The 21595-nt window shown below is 38.6% G+C and overlaps 1 protein-coding gene across 1 annotated transcript in view; it reads left to right on the top strand.

Annotated features, from left to right (window-relative positions):
- prkcha (protein kinase C, eta, a) overlaps nucleotides 1-19142 on the top strand; it is a 61947-nt gene extending 42805 nt beyond the window's left edge. Inside the window, exons 9-14 of the mRNA XM_022685063.2 lie at nucleotides 43-216; nucleotides 5721-5875; nucleotides 6979-7117; nucleotides 8762-8950; nucleotides 14343-14489; nucleotides 16051-19142. Coding sequence (XP_022540784.2) covers nucleotides 43-216; nucleotides 5721-5875; nucleotides 6979-7117; nucleotides 8762-8950; nucleotides 14343-14489; nucleotides 16051-16209 — 963 coding nt within the window. The 3' untranslated portion in view covers nucleotides 16210-19142. The remainder of the gene's footprint in view (nucleotides 1-42; nucleotides 217-5720; nucleotides 5876-6978; nucleotides 7118-8761; nucleotides 8951-14342; nucleotides 14490-16050) is intronic.
- Nucleotides 19143-21595: the final 2453 nt, after the last annotated feature.

Genomic DNA, 21595 nt, shown 5'->3' with positions numbered 1-21595 from the left:
TGTGTTCATAACTGGTTTACGTGTGTGTGTGTGTGTGTGTAGGTAATGCTGGCTCGTCTGAATAACTCTGATCAGGTGTTCGCCATAAAGGTGTTGAAGAAGGACATCATTCTGCAGGACGATGATGTTGAATGCACAATGACGGAAAAACGAGTTCTCTCACTCGCTGGCTCTCATCCATACCTCACACAGCTCTACTGCTGCTTCCAGAACCCGGTAATGCACACAGTATCAGTGTAGTACCAGTCAAAAGTTTAGAAACTTCTCATTCAGTGTTTTTTCTACATTATATGTAGATTAAAATTAAAGATATAAAGACAATTAAGGGACACATATAGAATTAGGTAGTTAAATAAAAACGTTTGTTCTCTACAATGCCTTGACCTAAATCCAGCTCACCTACTGTTCCTAATAGTGTAAATAACCACCCTTGATTCAGATGAGACTTTGTGGCCTGTTCTGTATTTTGTGATATATGGTGTCCAGAGGAAGCAGAGCAATGGGGTCTATTAGATTGACCCACATGCTTTTTTTTTATATTTGTGTATACTAGTGCATCTCAAAAAAATAGAATATTTTTGAAAAGTTACTTTATTTCAGTAATTCAGTTCAGTGCTGTAAGATTTTGTGGGGAAAAAACTGCACTGACTTTAAACTTAATAAAACACAGTGGATCAACACCAGCAGATGACATGTCTTTCCAAACCATCACTGATCATCAGTAAATTTTACATTTTTTTTGGAAATCAAGGGATCAGAGTCTGGAGGAACAGTGGAGAGACACACAGTCCAAACTGCTCGAGGTCTAGTGTGAAGTTTCTACAATCAGTGATGGTTTGGAGCATAGACTGTGGCTGTATTCGAAATGGCATACTACATACTACTCGCATACTAAATCTGCCTAAAGCCAGTATGCAGTACGCAGTATGCGACCAAACTGAGAATCTGTAGTGCACTACAGGTACCCGGATGGTGTACTACTCCGCTCCGATTTCGCAGTGTGCATGGAGAGCTGTCTTCGTGGTGTACTGCATCCCAACATGCATTGCGGCTGGCTCCTCCAGCTCGCTTCAGAAAAAAACAAGATGGTGGCGAGTGCGAGAGATTTTGAAATTATGGAAATATATATATTTTTAAATTAAGGGAATTATTTTGGAAAGTATCGGCTCACCGCTGTCGAGCCCCTCCGCTGCCGCGGCCGCGCGCTCTCCGCGGCCGGGACCCTCCGCTGCCGCGCCGAGCGCTCTCCGCGGCCGGTGTTCTGTCGAATTCTCCTACCCATCGATACATGCTTCCCAAAGTTACTGCGCATGCGCCGACCTACACTATTTAATTATTTCTCGTTTTTTATGTATAATTAATCTGGTTTAGGGGGGTTTATGTGTATTAAACAACCTGGACGAACTGTCATTGCACAAACGTGTAAAGGGAAACAAAAAATTACACTTATTATCATAAATAAATACAAAAGCAGTTTGTAATGAGCTATATTTACTATAACTTTGCCATGGTACAATGAATTATGCAATCCAAATCTAATAACGTACATCTACTGGAATATCACTGGGTACATGCCCTAAAATAGTGCTTCTTTTGTATTTTTACAGTTAAATATACATTGGGGCAGCACGGTTCGACAAGGTAGGAAAATTCGACAGAACACCGGGACCCTCCGCTGCCGCGCCGAACGCTCTCCGCGGCCGAGCGCTCTCCGCCGCAGCCGGGACCCTCCGCTGCCGCGCAGAACGCTCTCCGCGGCCGAGCGCTCTCCGCCGCAGCCGGGACCCTCCGCTGCCGCGCCGAACGCTCTCCGCGGCCGGGACCCTCCGCAGTGTGCAGCAACATACAGTTTTAATAAATTATTCTGTTATTTTAATAAATAATGTCCTCAGTTTTAATAAATTATTCTGTTATTTTAATAAATAATTACCTCAGTTTTAATAAATTATTCTGATATTTTAATAAATAATTTCCTCAGTTTTAATAAATTATTCTGATATTTTAATACATAATTCCCTCAGTTTTAATAAATGATTGTTATATTAATAAATAAGTCCATCAGTTTTAATAAATTACTCTGTTACTTTAATAAATAATTCCCTCTGTTTTAATAAATCGTTCTCTTTATTTAATAAATAATTCCAATAAATCGTTCTGTTAATTTAATAAATAATTACCTTTGTTTAAAAAATCGTTCTCTTTATTTAATAAATAATTCCAATAAATCGTTCTGTTAATTTAATAAATAATTACCTTTGTTTAAAAAATTGTTCTGTTGATTTAATAAATAATTCCCTCAGTTTTAATAAATCGTTCTCTTTATTTAATAAATAATTCCAATAAATCGTTCTGTTAATTTAATAAATAATTACCTTTGTTTAAAAAATTGTTCTGTTGATTTAATAAATAATTCCCTCAGTTTTAATAAATCGTTCTCTTTATTTAATAAATAATTCCAATAAATCGTTCTGTTAATTTAATAAATAATTACCTTTGTTTAAAAAATCGTTCTTTTGATTTAATAAATAATTCCCTCAGTTTTACTACATATTTTTGTTTTAAATAAGGGAATGATTTGAATACAAATTAATAAAATTGTTTCACTTGTGCAACGTGTCTCATTTCTTTTATTGTTGAGATTGTGTAAATATGAATAAGAGTTTGTTTAAATGTTTTCTTCTTGATGGTACTTACATAGATGAAAATAGTAATCTACTAAAATAAATAGGAAAACGTATTTAAATATAACTGGAACTTTCTTGGGTTGTTTCTGTTTACAACTCACTGTGAGGAATTCGGAGCACAGAGGACTGACTGGTGTGTCATGGGGCCATGTAGGGTACTACAATCAAAAGTGTTGCAGTACCGAATACTACATACTGGGCAGTGTGTAGTATGCAGTACATACTAGTGCAGTATGCAGTACGCAGTATAGTAGTATGCCATTCCGAATACAGCCTGTGTATAGCTGGACAGAGCATCGTCTCTCAAAAGTGAAGCCACCACAGGTCGGGCGCCCCCTGCTGTTCGGTTTCAGAAAGCTGTGTAACTCCACCCATCCCCATAGGTTTCAATGGCAAAACAGACAACTTTCAATCACGTTTTTTTCTAATATACTGTAATTCTACCTCCTTTATTTAAATGCAACAGCTAATGTAACCTCTGCTTATATCGTCACATTTTTATATCCCCACAGAACCTGTTTTTTAAAATGTTATTCAGCTCTATTCAAAAAAGGTGTGGTTATTGTAAAAGGGCTGGTTATGGGCGGGACGAATAACAGAACGTCAGCTCCGCTCCGCCCCGCTCTGCAGCCTGTGACCGCTCTGCAGCCCTCAGGGGCGGAGTTATTTAAATGAGTAGGCTGTCTCTCCACAGTCTTTCTCCCTCCTCTGGTCTCTACTGCGCAGACTCGGGTGTCAGAATCGCCAACATGGCGGAAGATTTTGGCTTCATTTTCATTGAATGAAGGGGAACGGCGACACAGCGTCCATCTTTTTTTACAGTCTCTGGTTTGGAGAAACATGTCTCATCACCTGCTGGTGTTGATGCACTGTGTTATATCAAGTCTGAAGTCAGTATAAACATTAAGACTGGTGCAGTTTTATTCTCCTTTATGTTACGCTGTTTTACTTTATGTGATTGTGTACTGAGTTATTGTGCTAAAGTGCAGCTGATGGGCCAGTAGGGGGCAGTTTAAACCCTTTAAATTCCTCTCTAATCCTCATATACTGATTCATTACAACTCTATTTCAGTCTGTGTGTGTGTGTGTGTTTGCTTGTGTGTGTGCATGTGTTTGTTTGTGTGTGTGTTTGTGTGTGCGTGTATGTGTGTTCTCTAATTCAAGCTCAAGGTCAATGCAAATCTGCACACTAACATGATGCAATTTTGCAAAGTTGAGCGGTCTAAAGAGCTGGCACTATGATCGGGATATCGCTGGTTCGAATCCCGGTCATGCAGCTTGCAATCAGCTGCCGGAGCCCTGAGAGAGCACAATTATTCTTGCTCTTTCTGGGTGGGTAGATGGTGCTCTTCCACTCATCCCTCCAAAGGGTGATGTCGATAAGTACGAGGCGTCTGTGAGCTGATGTATGAGAACCGAGTGCGCCGTGATGCTGTTCTACAATTCTGCAATTCTTGCAGCAGCAGTTTGAAAAGAGGCGCAGCTGACTTCTAAAGTATCAGAGGAGGCATGTGCTAGTCTTCACCCTCCTTGTGTTGTGGAATCACTAGTGATAGGAGATGGGTGGGGAAAAATGCAGTGAGAAGAAAATGGCGACAATATAAAGTGGGAAATGTTTTAGCTGTGCCTAATTACTATAGTTTTCAGATTGTTTCTAAATTTCTAAATAATATCAGATGTCAACATTGGCCTACAGTTTCAATTTCAATGTGTCTATTGTGAACAGTACTGTGTAAACTAACTGGGGACCCAGTTGAGTAAATGTTGAGTGTATATGAGTTTGTGGTGTGTGTACTGCCTGCCATCCAGTGTGTGTGTGATCACGTATGTGAGAATTATATATACATATGAGAATTATATTTACATGCAATGCTCAAGGTCTGTCCCCTGTTTGAGCATGTGTGTGTATGTGTGTATATGTGTACGTGTGAGTGTGTAGGTGTAAACACTGCATGTTCCTGTAATGAAAAATGAAATTTATGAGCTGGTGTGTTTCATTTCATTCTCACTTGTCTAAGACAGCCCCATTAATCTACACTCACACACACACACACACACACAGTGGATTTATGGTTTTAAGCATGTAGTACATAGATACAGTCAATATTAGTATTGGTTGGCACTATTGGGGGGGCTTCTATTAAATAATGTGAAGTAAGGCCATCATGGGGTGTGTTGGGTTTTGAAGTCTGGTGTGGTGGGGTGCTGTGGGATGGGCTTAGGTAGGGCTATGGGGTTGGGTTTGTGCTGGAGCTATAGGTTTGGGTGGGTTGTGGGGTGTGCTGAATGGGTTTGTGTTAGGTGTGTACCATATCATATCATACATATATGTGCCATATCATATCATACAACATTCAACATTTTTGAATATTGTGAATTATATTATAGCCTGTTATAGCCTTATACCCACCCCTAATTATCACATCAGGGTACTACTTTTAGCAAAAAAAAAATCCTACTCTTTTAAATTGCCATATATCTGTCCAGTATCATTTATTTTACTTGAATCCTGGATATATGGAGATATATGGAGTGCGTTATTAGTTTCATGACATTGTGTATCATTGACTTCTGTTACAAATCTGATACAATTGTGCCATATCTTATCGTATGCAAAAGTAACATTTAATTTTTATTTGGTTGCAGTAGTGTATTCTTAAAATATTTGTTCTAATTCACTGTTTTGTTATATCACCAAGAATATCGTTATCACGAAAATACCATGAAATATAAGTGATATTATTTTAGCCATATCGCCCACCACTAGTTTGGGTCGTACTTTGTAAGGGCTATGGGATGAGATGGGGTTGGATGGAGTGTGGCTATGGTATTGGGTGTGGTGGAGCTATGAGGTTGGGAGGGCTGTGGCTATGGGATGGGGTGGGGTTAGACTATGGGATGGGGATGGAGTGGAGGTGTGGGAAGGGGTGAGTTACCTGAGTGTGTGGAGACTCCTAATGTTAAATGCTCTCTCTCTCTCTCACTCTCTCTCTCTCTCTCTCTCACTCTCTCTCTCTCTCTCTCTCTGTTTTGTAGGAGCGTTTGTTCTTTGTGATGGAGTTTGTGAACGGGGGGGATTTAATGTTCCACATTCAGAAATCCAGAAAGTTTGAAGAAAACAGAGCAAGGTTCTACACGGCCGAGATCTCATCTGCTCTTATCTTCCTGCACAGCAAGGGCATTATATACAGGTACACACACACACACACACACATACACATTCTGACCATACACTGTTCAGTAAACACAAATTTACACACAAATTTACAAAAAAACAATTTACACACAGTGGCACATTTTTCACACAGTGGTAATTTACAGTGTGCAGCAATACAAAAACATCTGTTTATAATATGTTGGTCTTTTTTTGTTATGTTCAAAATTTTAGACACCCCTGTTTTCCCCTTAGACCCTCACACTTTCTCACTTTCATAACTCATAACATAATTTTCATAGGCTCCAAAATAGAACCCTTTGGAACGCTGCTAAAATGATTTAGTGTCTGCTATAAATGACTCATTATCTGCTATAAATGACTCATTATCTGCTATAAATTATTCATTATCTGCTATAAATGATTCATTATCTGCTATAAATGATTCATTATCTGCTATAAATTATTTAGTGTCTGCTATAAATGACTCATTATCTGCTATAAATGACTCATTATCTGCTATAAATGATTCATTATCTGCTATAAATGATTTAGTGTCTGCTATAAATGACTCATAATCTGCTATAAATTATTCATTATCTATTATAAATGATTCAGTGTCTGCTATAAATGATTCATAATCTGCTTTACCTGATTCAGTATCTCCTATACATTTTTTAGGAACTGCTTTTAATGATTTAGTATCTTCTATAAATGCTTCGGTATCTGCTTTAAATGGTTCAGTACCTGCTAGCAACAGTATCAACTATAAATTATAAAGTATCTAGTCAAGTCAAGTCAAGTTAAGCAGTTTTATTGTCAATAGTGCATATGTACAGGACATCTACTATATATATATATATATATATATGGTCCAGTGTCTGCTATACATGGTCCAGTTGTAAAATTGAAAATGAGTCACTAGCCACAGTAAATGGTTTAGTATCTGCTAGAAACTGTTCAGTATCTGCTATGAATGATTCATTATGTGCTGTAAATGATTCAGTATCTGCTGTAAATTGTCCAGTATATGCTATACATGATAGGGTATCTACAGTTGATTATTTAGTGTATGCTATAAATGATGCAGTATCTGTGTATCAGAGTCTGTGTGTGTAAATGTGCGTGTGTGTTTTGTAGGGATCTAAAGCTGGATAATGTGCTGCTGGATAAGGATGGTCACTGTAAGCTGGCAGACTTCGGCATGTGTAAGGAGGGGATGTGTGAGGGAGCTGTTACCGGAACATTCTGCGGAACCCCTGATTACATCGCCCCTGAGGTAAGTTCAACACACCGGACACCAGTCTGCACTTACAGATAGAGACGAGAGGATGTCAGGTCATCTGTCTGAGAGATAAAGCTGCAGACAGTCGGGTTCTTTAATAAGACAATGATTTTAAAAAAATCTCTAGCTTTTTAGATTAAAAAAAAAATTAGTTGAAGGTAAGACTGCTCACTGTTTAAAATAGGGTAGAATAGGATTCTAAATCTTGTTTCTTAATAAACAGATTAAATGGATGTGATTCAGTTATGTAGTGATTGTTATGTATATTGTACCATCTTTTTTCTCATCTTTTGTTGCTGTGACTGGATCACTTGACTGTAATGCATTTTGAGCAGCTTAATACAGCTCTGGAAAAAAATAAAACCACTTATAAATGATGAGCTTCTTTGATTTTACCAAATTGAAAACCTCTGAAATATAATCAAGAGGAAGATGGATGATCACAAGACATCAAACCAAGCTAAACTGCTTGAATTTTTGCACCAGGAGTGAGTAGCATAAAATTATCCAAAAGCAGTGCATAAGACTGGTGGAGGAGAACATGCCAAGATGCATGAATACTGTGATTAAAAACCAGGGTTATTCCACCAAATATTGATTTCTGAACTCTTAAAACTTTATGAATATTTTTTTTTCTTTGCATTATTTAAGGTCTAAAAGCTCTGCATCTTTTTTTGTTATTTCAGCCATTTGTCATTTTCTGCAAATAAATGCTCTAAATTATAATATTTTTATTTTAAATTTGGGAGAAATGTTGTCCGTAGTTTATAGAATAAAACAACAATGTTTATTTTACTCAAACATAAAGCTATAAATAACAAAATCAGAGAAAGTGATTCAGAAACTGAAGTGGTCTCTTATTTTTTTCCAGAGCTGTATATTATAAATATAATGTAAATCAAGTTTTACTGTTATATTCATGCATTGCACAAGTATTTATATTTGTTTTCTTTAAATGTCTTTATATTATTCTTTTAAATTTCAATTTTCTGTCAGCTTTTTGCCACGTAGGTTACCACAGCAAACACATGACAATAATTGAGCAACCACCTCAGACACCATAGCAACTTCTGTACTTAGCAGCACCCTAGCAACAGTTAGCAGCTCTAATCAATATTATGTCAGTTGCCTGAAATACCATTGTAAGCATCTTTTTTTTTTTTTAGCAATTTTTAGGAATTACCTAGGATATCAAAGCATCCATTTATAAACAACACAACAACTGAATGGTATACCATAGCAACAGCCTAGCAACCTCCTCAGACCTAGAAAACCATGGCAACCTTCAGCAACCTTCATCTCTTATACTATTAGCAACACCATAACAACCACCTAGCAACCAAATAGCCACACCACAGCAACCACCAGGTAGTTGCTGTGGTGTGGCTTAATGCCCCTATATGATGCAACTCCCTAGTATCACTTGACAACACCATAGCAACCAAATGAGATACCACAGCAACCATATTAACCATCTAGCAACGCCATAGAAACTTCCTGACATACCATAGCAACCACATAGCAACATCCTAACAACTTCCTTGAAGTGGAATCCACTTCAGCTGCACAACATTTTTTGCATTTCTTTCATGAAAGGTACTAAATATTTGCTTATATTGTGTTTATATTTGTGTGTAGATCCTCCAGGAGATGCTGTATGGGCCATCGGTGGACTGGTGGGCTCTGGGCGTGCTCCTTTACGAGATGCTCTCAGGCCACGCCCCCTTCGAGGCAGAGAATGAGGATGATCTGTTTGAGTGTATCCTGAATGAGGAGATCATCTACGCCTCCTGGCTGAGTGCCAATGCGGTGGACATCCTGAAAGCTGTGAGTGTAGTAGGCCATAAAATCGATCAGCACAATAAATAAAATGATTACGGACGCTAGGTGGCGCCAGACAGATCTCTCTTTCTTTCTCTCTCTCTCTCTCTCTCTCTCTCTCTCGCTCTCTGTGTCTCTTTCTGTTTATCTCTCTTTCTTTCTGTTTTTCTCTCTCTTTCTGTTTCTCTCTCTCTCACTCTGTATTTCTTATATAACAAGCACATCTAACTCCACCATTTGAACCCAACAACAGCTAAAAATAAAAATCTCAGCCTCATATGGACACACACACACACACACACACACACACACACAGACACACACACACACACACTATAGACCAGGGGTCTCAAACTCATTTTTGCCGAGGGCCACATTGGCATATTGGCTGTCCTCTGAGGGCCAGATGTAACTTATAAATATAAGAAAATGTAACCAGATGTAATACAAAATGAATGTAATTACTCCTTAATGTTAAATAACTCTCAATATACTATTTATTCAATCAAATATTACAGTTGCATGGAAAAATGGTTGCTTGTTGCTCTATTAACATAAATCCTTTTAATTTATAAGTTATATTAACTTTGATCAAAACGTTTGATACTGAAATAAGGCTTAATAAATATAAAATCAAAAATTGTGAGCTGTGACAGATTTAGCATTTCCTCAGATTTAGCAGTTCCTCATCCAACCACTAGTCGGAGCTGCAGCTGCAGCACCACAAGCCCGCAGTCTTTGCTTAGTCAGAGCTGCAGCCCAGCCACGGGCTACAGGACTCAGCTGAGCCTGTCTGGAGCGTTTTTAAAAATTTGTAAGTTCTTCTGTGTATGAAATAAAATAACCCCACTAACCGGATAATACAGCTCTCTACAGTTCATCTTTCAGCCCAAGCAGCTAACAGCAGCAGTTTAGAGCAGCGTCACGGAGTCACTGCTCGGATTACATTATAAACAGGTCAGTTAGCGCGCTGCTAACCTCAGGATGTTTATAACTACGGAGTTTAGTGGACACACCACGGCAGCAAGGTTAGACTGTTGAAGGCTACTGAAGACTATTAAAGCAGGCAACGCAGCGTAAGCAAAAAAAAACAAAAACCACACACACACACCAAAATACAAGTTAAGATAAAATATGAAAACGAACATAATAAAGCATAAATAATTAAATTGAATTGCGGGCCAGATGTATGTTTATTTTGTTAACCCGTGAGGGGCCGTATGAAACCGCGTCGCGGGCCGCATGTGGCCCGCGGGCCGCTACTTTGAGACCCCTGCTATAGACCCTTTGGCCTCCCCGTCATTACCTCCAAGTAAGAAGTCAGCAACTATTACATAACAGTACAGCATCACGTTTTGTTGTTGTTGTGTTTATGGTGTGTGATCTCTCTCTCTCTCTCTCTCTCTGTATTTCTCTCTCTATGCATCTCTATTTTCTATGTTTAGCTGATACTCTCTTTGATCTTTCCCTCCATCATCTTTATCTCTCTTCTCCTTATTTAACTCCCTCTCAAAGTGATATCCATTTCTCATTGTATCTCTCTCTCTCTCTCTCTCTCTCTGTCTCTCTCTCTCTCTCTCTTTTAGATTAAGCGTTGCTGGGAGCTTCTCCCTGTGTGTGTGTGTGTGTGTGTGTGTGTGTGTGGGGGCTTTATTAATAGCAGTTGTTATTGGATTCTTAAAGGGAGTGTGTGTTTGTTTTAGTATATCTCTGAGCATTTGTTTTAGCAGCTGTCAGATGGAGAGAGAGACAGAGAGAGACAGAGAGAGAGAGAGAGAGAGAGATACAGACAGAGAGAGAGAGAGAGAGAGAGAGATGGATACAGACAGAGAGAGAGAGAGAGAGAGAGAGAGAGGAGAGATAAAAGAGAGTTAAAGTGAAGGAGAAGCTCATTGAAGTGTCATCATCATTTGTCAAAGCTCAGATGGCGCCTTCAGCAACGGTGGCACTTTTTCATTTTAATTTGTTTTGCCCTTTAAAACCTTGAGTTCGTCTGAGCCCCAAAGCAATGTCTGTATGTCTTGCTCCGTCTCCATGGCTCTCTCTCTCTTTCTCTGTCTCTCTTTATCTATCTCCCTCTGTCTTTCTCTCTCTCACACAGTAGATGTAATTTCATATAATGATGGTTAAAATAAGAAAAATGTGGAAATGTGTTTAAAACAGTATTTAGACTTGTTACAGACCTGTAAATAAATGTGACAAAAGTACTGGCTGAGGACAAGTACAAATGCTAGTGTTACAGATTCCGGCACACCTAACTTACTTGTTAGATGGCTGGCTAACCAGTAATTGCCTCCATTGCCCATTTTCCACCAACATTAGACTTACCCCCAACACTGCAAAGAACTTTATAGAGTGCGTCTGTTAATGCAACTAACATCCCAATAGTACCATATGATAGATAAATCAGCTACTCCATGTAATACTTATGGTCTCTTCCAGCCCTAGTAAGTGTAACTCTACCCTCTTACAGTACAGCAGACTAAAAACAGAGATGGGATTAATGAGGAGATTGAAATGTGACTGGAAGTTCTCGTAACATTCAACCCAGTATCCATTCAATAATAAAGTTCTGCCCTTCACCAAAAAGAGCCAATCAGCTTGCTGCTAGTTAGTTAGACCTTCGATTTAGAGCAGGGGTGTCCAAACTGCGGAGGTATTTTAGAAATAGAATGAAAGTTGGCCCACTGTTAAGCAGGTTTTTATAATGTGAGATTCAAAGTTAAAACGCTAGGTGTCAGAAACGGGCCAGAGAGTCTTAAAGCAGCGAGAGTGAAGTTGAAGCGCAGAAAAATGGTCCAAAGGGTCTAAAAGCGGAGAGGGTGCGCATTTCTAGCGTAGAAAAATGGTCCAAAGGGTCTAAAAGCGGAGAGAGTGCGCAGTTGTAGCGCAGAAAAACGGGCCAAAGAGTCTAAAAGCGGAGAGAGTGCTCATTGGTAGCGCAGAAAAAGGGGCCAAAGAGTCTAAAGGCGGCGAGAGTGAAGTTGAAGCGCAGAAAGACGGGCCAAAGAGTCTAAAAGCGGAGAGAGTGCTCAGTTGTAGCACAGAAAAAGAGGCCAAAGAGTCTAAAAGCGGAGAGGGTGTGCAGTTTTAGGGCAGAAAAATGGGCCAACGAGTCTAAAATTGGCGAGAGTGTTCAGTTGTAGCGCAGAAAAAGGGGCCAAAGAGTCTAAAAGCGGAGAGGGTGTGCAGTTTTAGCGCAGAAAAACAGGCCAAAGAGTCTAAAAGCGGAGAAGGTGCTCAGTTGTAGCACAGAAAAAGGGGCCAAAGAGTCTAAAAGCGGAGAGGGTGTGCAGTTTTAGCGCAGAAAAACAGGCCAAAGAGTCTAAAAGCGGAGAAGGTGCTCAGTTGTAGCACAGAAAAAGGGGCCAAAGAGTCTAAAAGCGGAGAGGGTGTGCAGTTTTAGCGCAGAAAAATGGGCCAATGAAGGGGAGAGTGTTCAGTTGTAGCGCAGAAAAAGAGCAAAAGAGTCTGAAAGGGAAGAGTGTTCAGTTGTAGTGCAGAAAAACAGGCCAAAGTGTCTAAAAGTGGCGAGAGTGCTCAGTTGTAGTGCAGAAAAACGGGCTAAAGAGTCTAAAAGTTGCCGTAATTAAGGAGTTTAATATTAAGAGACATCATGAAATTAAACATCAATTTGAAAAATCTTAGTTTACACAACACTGTCAAAGATAAAGATAGTAAGTCAAGTAAAATGGTGTGTAAATGAAAGTAATCAGGAAATGTATTATTTAAAGTGGTATATTTCAGTATTTGTTTTATTACAGAGTCTGTGGTCCGTGACTTCAAATATATTTCTCCTACTGGCCCCCAACAAAAAAAGTTTGGACACCCCTGATATAGAGTATTGTATTCTCTTCAAACAGATAAAAAGATGGAAGGCTGAACTTGTATATGTGGATATACTGCCCGATGCCATTGGTTGTTCTTTATTGGCAAGATGGTCTTGTGTCGGTAAAAGTTGAAGCATTAACTCTTTCCTTGTCTAACGGTGTGGGTGTTTCCAGGCTGTCCCCTGACATGAATTTGGATACTATTTTTGTAGCTGAACCTTCATTAAAAGTTTGATTTAGTTTATTGAAAATGTTTCCTCTGTTGTAGCTGGACTGTGATTTGAGCAGTGCTGTATAATAACGCAGTGTACTCTGGAGAATATTCCACAGCTGCTCGTTCAGCTCGGGGTGGTTCTGTTAGATCAGCCTTTATAGGAAGGAGAACTTGCTGAGCCAGCATACACAGTCCTGAAGTATTAATGCTGTAGAGTGTTTTAAAACCTTATTGAGGTGTTTGTTGTGTTTGTTATTCTGAGTTGGTCCCTTTCAGCGTAGCAAGTTACCTTCCTAGTATTTGATAGTGAAAGCAATAATTCAGTAAAAGAGTTTCATACAGAATCAGAAACCACTTAAAAGTACATAATGCCTTTAAAGTTCATTGCACAGTGTACTTGCCCTTAAATGAAATGACAATAAAAGACCCGTGACTTGACTTTGTGATATGGTTTGAAGAGAGTGTGTGATGTCTGCAATTAGCACCATGCTAATCAGTGGTGATACGTTTCTGTTATTTTGTTAACTACAGTAGCCTAGTAGCGCCAGTGCTGAAACCATCTTGGCAGAGAGTGTGTGTGTGTGTGTGTGTGTGTGTGTGCGCTAGCCTATTTTAAAAGTTTCCTTCTGTAGAGGAATATATGACCTCAGTGTAATTTAGGGAACTGCTGCATCATGCAACCCAGCTGCATCTCAAGAGAGTGAGACACATATGCCAGAGGTGTGTGTGTGCATGTGTGCGTGTTTGCACGTGCATGCACACACACTCCTCTGTGTGATGAGAAACATGATGAGTTTCTTTGATTTTACCAAGGTAAAAACCTCTGGAATATAATCAAGAGGTAGATGGATGATCACAAGCCATCAAACCAAGCTGAACTGCTTAAATTTTTTACACCAGGAGTGGCAAGAATTTATCCAAAAGCAGTGTGTAAGACAGGTGGAAGAGAACATGACAAGTTGCATGAGAACTCTGATTAAAAACAAAAAGGGTTATTTCACCAAATATTGATTTCTAACTCTTAAAATTATATGAATATGAACTTGATTCAGGTCTGAAAGCTCTGCATCTTTTTTGATATTTCAGCCATTTCTTATTTTCTGCAAATAAATGCTCTAAATGATAATAATTTTTTTTTAAATTTGCAAATAACATTGTCGGGTTTTTAGAATAAAACACCAATGTTCATTTTTCTCAAATATACACCTATAAATAGAGAAATTATAGAAACTGATTTAGAAACTGAAGTGGTCTGAAATTTCTTTTCCAGAGCTGTATATTAACATCACTACCTAAATCCAGGTATTGTGATGATATACACTAAGATTGTGACCTCGCTCTGCTTTGTCTTCAGTTCCTGACGAAGAATCCTTCCCGTCGGTTGGGTTGTGTGGCGGCGGACGGTGGGGAAAATGCCATTATCAGCCACACCTTCTTCAGCACCATCGACTGGGACAAACTGAACCAGCGGGAGCTGGAGCCGCCGTTCAAGCCCCGAATCGTGAGTCAGAATCAAGATTCGTAATAACAAATGACTCTGTAACATGAGAATAGCTGATCCATATTACTGTGAGTCAGCAGAGAAGTCAGAATCACCAGATATGTTGAGTCTGAACTAAGAACAAAATGTGCAGGAAAATTGAGTGCCATTCAGCTTGGACATGCCTGCTTATAGAAGGGCCTTTTATTTTTCCCAATTATTAATTTAGAATAATTAACAAAATCGTAACTGTTATTTAAAGAACAGTAGATGTTTATGTTCCTGATTAAATGTATTTTTCGCACTATAAGGCACACTAGATTATTAGGCACACTATCAATAAACGTCTGTTTTAATACATGAGGCAGACCAGTTTAGAAGGTGCATTATGCAACACTAGTAAGGAACAGGGGTATCACCATGTTTGCCTACTAATTCAGCAGGACTTGCTGAGAAAGCTAAGCTAAGTAAACAAAACTGTGATTTTTCAAAAATATATATTTTCTTTTAAAATCAAACAAGCACTGGATGTTAATCTAATCTTCTCTCCTGAAAACTCTTTATTGGGTGAAAAAAGCACTTCCGTTATTTTTGCCGTTAGCTTAGATTTCCAGATTTCAGCTAAGGCTGGGTGCAGCAGCATTAGCATTAGCATTAGCGGCTAACTTCTAGAGGGGAATAAATACCGCCCAACAGCTCTACACTGAGGAACCCTGATTGTTCCGGTAAGCCAGGGCAATATAAGCTAGCAGTTTGTCCCACGTGCAGGCTACAGTGCAATATACTCTCCTTTGAATGGCTAAAGAGCTAGCGCTTAGCGTTGTTAGCAGGGAATGCTAATGCTGCTCCAGTCTCAGTGCAGGAGAACTGAAACTCCTGATTAATGCTGTACTTCCGCGGAGGGGCTTTACTGCTCTTTACAACCTGACCGGTAAAATTTATACATAAAGGATTTTAAGTGCGTCTTATTGTGATAAAAATACGATATATAAATGTTTAGACTTGCCGACTGGAAGCCATCTGTAGCCTAGCATGATAACCTACAGTACTAATGGCCCACTATGTGTAATTCTGGCTAACACAGGCTATGTAGCTAACAGGTTTAATTCAAGCTAATACCGGCTTACATCAGGCTATCTCTTAATAAGCTATCTAGCTAATAGGCTTAATTCAACTCTAGCAGGTTTTCTCAGTAAACTCAAGTAACTCAGAGTTTAATTAGAGCAGTTATTTGGAGGCAACCTAGCATGTTTAATTTAAGCTAACAAAGGCTAAATCTACCAACAGGGTATTTTACTGTAACACAGCCTAATGGGGATACACTTATACATGTGTAACTCTAAATTACACCTACTTGGATAACATGTTCCAAATTTAAATTCTTAATAAGCAGATAATAAGGGCATCAGTCAGCAACAGTTATTGTAAACATAAATGTAGTTCAAGGGTTTAAACCAGTCTATCACAAGCTAACTCTGTTAGCTACTTTGCACACTACCAAGCGTTGCCGTTTCAAGCATTTAAATCTGAGGCTGAGACCATATCCAATGTATTCAAAAAAGAACTATTGTTTTTTGCACAGAAAACTCCAGAGGATGTCAATAACTTCGACCCAGACTTCACGCAGGAAGAGGCCATCCTCACGCCCATCCTGGATTCTGTAATCCCACCCATCAACCAGGAAGAGTTCTGCAACTTCTCTTTCACTTCTTCAGAGATTTTGCAGTATTGCCCTCCATAAACCACTAGGGGGCGCTATGAAAAGGGCAAAATAAACCCCCAGAGGGAGCCAGCAGTTGTGGAAGAGAAGAAAATGCCATCAGGTGGAAATTCTCATCGCGGTGGACGTTCTGGAATGCTCTGTTAGAGACGATGGAGTTGTGGGCTGTTGTGGCTTGGCTGAAGCTAATGCTGTGGATGAGAGCTTGTGCTGTGCTGATGTTTGCATGGTGGAGTCAGATTTCTGACCATTTCTCTGTGGAAACCGAGAAAGTACTGCATCTAGTGCAGTGACCTTCAGAAACAGAAGTGTGGCTTGCACTGCTTTTAGCTGTTTTATTTTTGGGGCAAAGTTCATTTTAATGCATTTTAGCAATGGCTGTTTTTTTGCGAACGTTTGCAAGTCTAGGCTTTTTTTTATGTGCCTTTATCTTTCCAGGATAATACTTGTTTTAGGGTAATAATGATGAACTTAATGTTCTTGATGCCTCTCCTCTTTCTTGGACAGACACAATTTAGGCATTTCATTCATGTGACTCCCAATAACTATGGCCTAAAAGGGCTAAGTTTAATATGTGGTGAAAGCAGCCAATCAGGGTTATTCCAAACTGGAACTGCACTAGATATTCAGAGAGTTCAGAATCAACGACAGCTGGATTCATCTATACTTTCCTGACGGCACTTATTCTGTGGGACTGCAGTGTGCCATGTTTTCCACAAAGTGGAGTTGTCACTGTTTTAGATGCCAAAGAACTGAAGCCAGCTCTGTATAACTCAGGCTAAGACTGAAATTTGCTCTTAATCACCTTCACTGGAGTGAAGGTATCTGACACTGTTTCTAAAGGGGTTATCTACAGGATATATGGGACCCCCTCAAACTCACCACCCTGTGGTCAACTCAATCCCTAAAATATATCAGACAAGAGACAGCTTGGGTCTGCTTGGATGATTTTTTTTTTTTTTATGTTTGATGTGAAAAGATTCAGAATTCCTCTCTTATTTACTATTCATCACAATGAACATAACTCAGTGCAGCTTTACTTTCACTTTCAATAACAACAAACTAAAACCTCAACATGTCCTTTACTTTCAACCATCAACCTCAACTATCTTTACTTTCAATTTTAATTCAGTTTTACTTTACTAAACCTAATTGAACATGAGTATATTTGACCAAAAATTTGCCAAAATCCTGCTGTGCTCCCATGTTTTCAACACCATGCCAGACTATAGGAAAAACAACCGACAATATAAGTAATAAGAAACTCTATTTAACTTTTGCAAAATGTAACCAAAAGTACGATAAAAATAAATGTATACATATTTTCCCTGTAGTTTGACATTACAAGGTCACATTTTGCATAATTTGCTGTGAATTTTCAAACTCTGGATGATAAGGTGCACTATCAATGAACGTATGTTTTCTGGTCTATTTTCCTACATAAGGTGCTCTGGATTTTTAAGGCGCATTATGCGACACTAGTAAGGAACATGGGTGTTGCCATGTTTCCCTTCTAATTTAGCAGGTCTTGCCGCTGGGTGGAGGGGGAGGGGGTAACTTAAAACAAACAAAAAAAAAGATAAACAAAAAAAGTAAAAAAGAACCCCCTAATTCTTAAAAAAACATTTTCTTTTTAAAGTCACATGAGTGCTGGATATTAATCTATACAGATTTCTCTCCTGAAAATTGTCTATTTGGGTGAGAAAAGCACTTTTGTTTATTTACAGTAAGCTTAGATTTCCAAATTTCCACTAAGACTGGGTGCAGCAGCATTAGCATTAGCAGCTAACCGCTAGCACTAGTCGCCTGACAGAGCTTCACTAAGGAACCCTGAGTGTTCTGGTAAGCCAGGGTGCTATCAGCTAGCGGTTCGTCCCATGTAGCTTTTTTTAACATGTTAAATGCGCAGACTACAGTCAAATATACCCACCACTGATTGGTGAAGGAACTAGCACTTAATGCTAATGCTTCTCCAGCAGTGCTAGCCAGGGTTAGCAGCAGGCTACAGGCTGATAATACTCACTCGCTTAGCACGGTTAGCGGCTAATGCTAATGCTAATGCTGCTCCAGTCTTGAGTCTCAGTGCTGGAGAAACTAAAACTCTTTTATAAGGCTGTACTTCAGCAAAGTGGCTTTATTGCTCCTTTCAACCTGACTGGTAAAATTTATACATAAGGTGCACCGGATTATAAGTCAATTTTTGGGAAAATTAATGGAATGTAAGTTCGGAAAATATGGTAAATTAATTTATTCATTACTTATTTCGTCAGGTACTTTTCCTATGTTCCCTAAAGTGCCGCTTGGCGCTGAAGATGTGGCAGAGCAGCAGGATTTTACCTTATTTTGGATTTCATATGACTGTTTGAACTGCAGTCTGGTGAGCTTCAAGAGTTCCAGCCACATACACAGAGTAGCATCACTTTTGTGACCCCTAAGAATGGTGTCAGGACCCCTTGGGGGTTGCAACCTAATCTAAAGGAAGGTGAGGGGGGTGCATCTGGCTGTAGCAGGGATATTGGAGGGTGGGGATCATTGAAGGGGTTTTGGTTGGTACCATGACATAAGAGGTAGTATTGGGAATGGATGGTGTCCAGGTATCAGAGGTATATTTTGTGTATTAGAAGGGTTTGAAGGGTATTAGCAGGGTATTGGGGGTCAGGATTGTTTGGGGGTGGATCAGCAAGCAAAGTGTAAGTGGCATCTGAGGTAAGGGTCAGTATCTGTGGAGTATTAGAGGCGTTATGACCACAGGTTTATCTAAAGGGGTATTGGATAGATTTGGGGTGTTATCAAGTATATCAGGTATATCTGGGGGAAGCTGGGATACCTAAGGGTAGGCAGTATTGAGGAATGAAGGGTCAGTAATAGTAAAATATTAGAGGGGTTATGGTTACAGGTTTATCTGAGGAGGAATCAGGGTTGTGTGGGCGTATTAAGGGGCTTGTAGTGTATATCTGTGGTAGGTATTACTGAGGAATAAGGGGTCAATATTAGTATTTGGTCATAATGGAGAGATGTTTGATGGTATCTGGGATATTGAGGGTATCTGACAGAGTACCACATGTATCGTTATTGCGGGAGCTGCGCAATATCAACAAATAATGGATCATATTGCTGAAATACAAAAGAATGCATAGCAGAGTGTATCAAGTGGCGCTGTGATTGGTCAGGCAAGTATCGTAGCTAATAATTGCAAGCAAACAATACATTGGCCAGCTCAGTTATTGATGGTTGAGTATTGATAGCACTCTTAGTGTTTCTTCTTGTTGTATGATTTAAGTTAAAATGCATTTTTAAATTTTTTTTACACAGTTTTGTTTTCTAATTTTATTTAAGTTTGCTTTGTTTTTACTTTTTGTATTTTTTTTTATTTGTTGATGTGGAGTAGTTGTCTTTCAACTGTTTTTGAAGAGCTTTTGATGAGATTGTTGTGTTCAGTTGTCTGGTAGAAGATACATAAACTAGATTTGATTGCACTTTTAAATAAAAGTGTTTTGTCATCTGCTAATATTTATGGACCATTTTATTTCAGGTAAAATAATATATATATAGTAATATAGTGCTGTGCAAAGTTCAGAGCATCCTTTCTTTATGTCATTTTCAGTCTAAATGGTTAGTAAGTATAAGTTTATCATTTTTCAACATTAAGAAAAAGCTGAAATTAACTTACTTTAACTTAAAGTAGCAGTGCTTAAGATTTTCCTTTAGATTGAAAGCAGTATTCCTAAATTGGGAGGGGACAGAATATTCAAATTAGTGCTGTCATCATGAATAAATCTGCAATAAAAAAAACATTTACCTGGTAATCACGCAAACTCCTACCATAATTTACTGATTTGGTGATGTATGAGCATTTTTAGCTGCGTTTAGTGATGTAAACACAGTGTTGTTCAGATCCTTCATTTTTTTTTTTAGTTCTGCTGATGTATGTTATAAATCTCTTTCTCTGTCCCACTCCCAAAATTATGAGAAAGTACTAGCATTTAAAAAAATAGTTATTTTAATCATTTTTGTATTTATATTTAAATACTCATTGTTAAAGAGAAGAAAAAAGAAGAAAATATGAGAAATATCACTGCATTCTGTTGTGAATAATTTTAATTTTTTTTTTATCAGTTTTTTTAACACAGTTATTTTTAATTCATGTTATCAGCGTCCCTGCAACATCTAATATACTTATTCATTCTAAAAACAGATGTGATTGGTTTCTACTTTTTAAAAGTATTTTAAAAATTAACAAAATGAACCAAACGATATTGCATAACAGAATTTCACACAGAAATGTATGTACATTAACCTGCATTAAAAGTACTCTTCCACATGTTCTTTGCAATTACAAATTCTCACCACAGAGGTCTCCAAATCTCTAAAACTTACATACTGTCGCTTTAAATAAATGAAATGTCTGTGCCTTTTATGCCTGGATGTGATTGCTCTTTACAATTAAAAGTATTTTAAAAATGTACAAAATGAATCAAACAATATACTTAAAAACACAAAATTTCACATATAAATTAATTTAAGTTAAGCTGCATTAAGAGTACTCTTCCACATGCTCTGTGCAATTACACACTGTCACCAGAGAGGTCTCCAAATCTCCAAAACCTACAGAATATTGCTTTAAATAAATGAGATGTCTGTGCCTTTTATGCCTGGATTTGATTGCTCTCTACCTTTTTAAAGTATTTTAAAAATGATTAAAATGAACCAAACAATATATATATAAAAGACAGAATTGTACACAGAATTTCTTTTAATTAACCTGCATTAAGAGTACTCTTCCACATGCTCTGTGCAATTACACATTCTCACCAGGGAGGTCTCCAAATCTTCAAAACCTACAGGCTGTCGCTTTAAGTAATTGAAATGTGTTAGCATTTTGTACAATACTATGTGTGTATGTGTTCCATCACTGCTGCCAGTGGGTTATCAGGGCAGTTTGTGTGTGGGTTGTGTAATCGTGAGTGTGAAATATTTCCTAGTATGATGAGAACTAGCCTACAGTGAGAAGACATCACCCCACCAACCCGTGGCCGTAAATTCTCCACTTCATTAAGATGGTCAGCACAGCACTACTCCAGGAGTATGGCCAACACAGCCACACATATATGCCTGAATGGGAAGAAACAGAGTGAGTTACAGCACTGATGGGAAATTTCCTCCACCCATGACTCTTTTTGGAAAATCCAAAGGTTTGTACACATCAGTTTTTTTCAGCTGAATTAAAGGAGTTCACAGGGATAAATATGCAGTTGGTCTTGATTTTACTGCAGGAAAAGCCTCTAATCTTCTGGGATTGTTTTACACTGTATGATAAACGTTGCTGTAAGGGAAGATTTGACAGCCATTAGCCTCAATAGGAGACCAGAGGGTTACCAACATTACTTCACCTCATCCAACAAGAACA

The sequence above is a fragment of the Astyanax mexicanus genome, chromosome 7 (genome assembly GCF_023375975.1).
Source record: "Astyanax mexicanus isolate ESR-SI-001 chromosome 7, AstMex3_surface, whole genome shotgun sequence".
Lineage (NCBI taxonomy): Eukaryota > Metazoa > Chordata > Actinopteri > Characiformes > Acestrorhamphidae > Astyanax > Astyanax mexicanus.
Note: the sequence above shows the minus strand (reverse complement) of the source record. Positions and strands in the feature narration are given on the sequence as shown.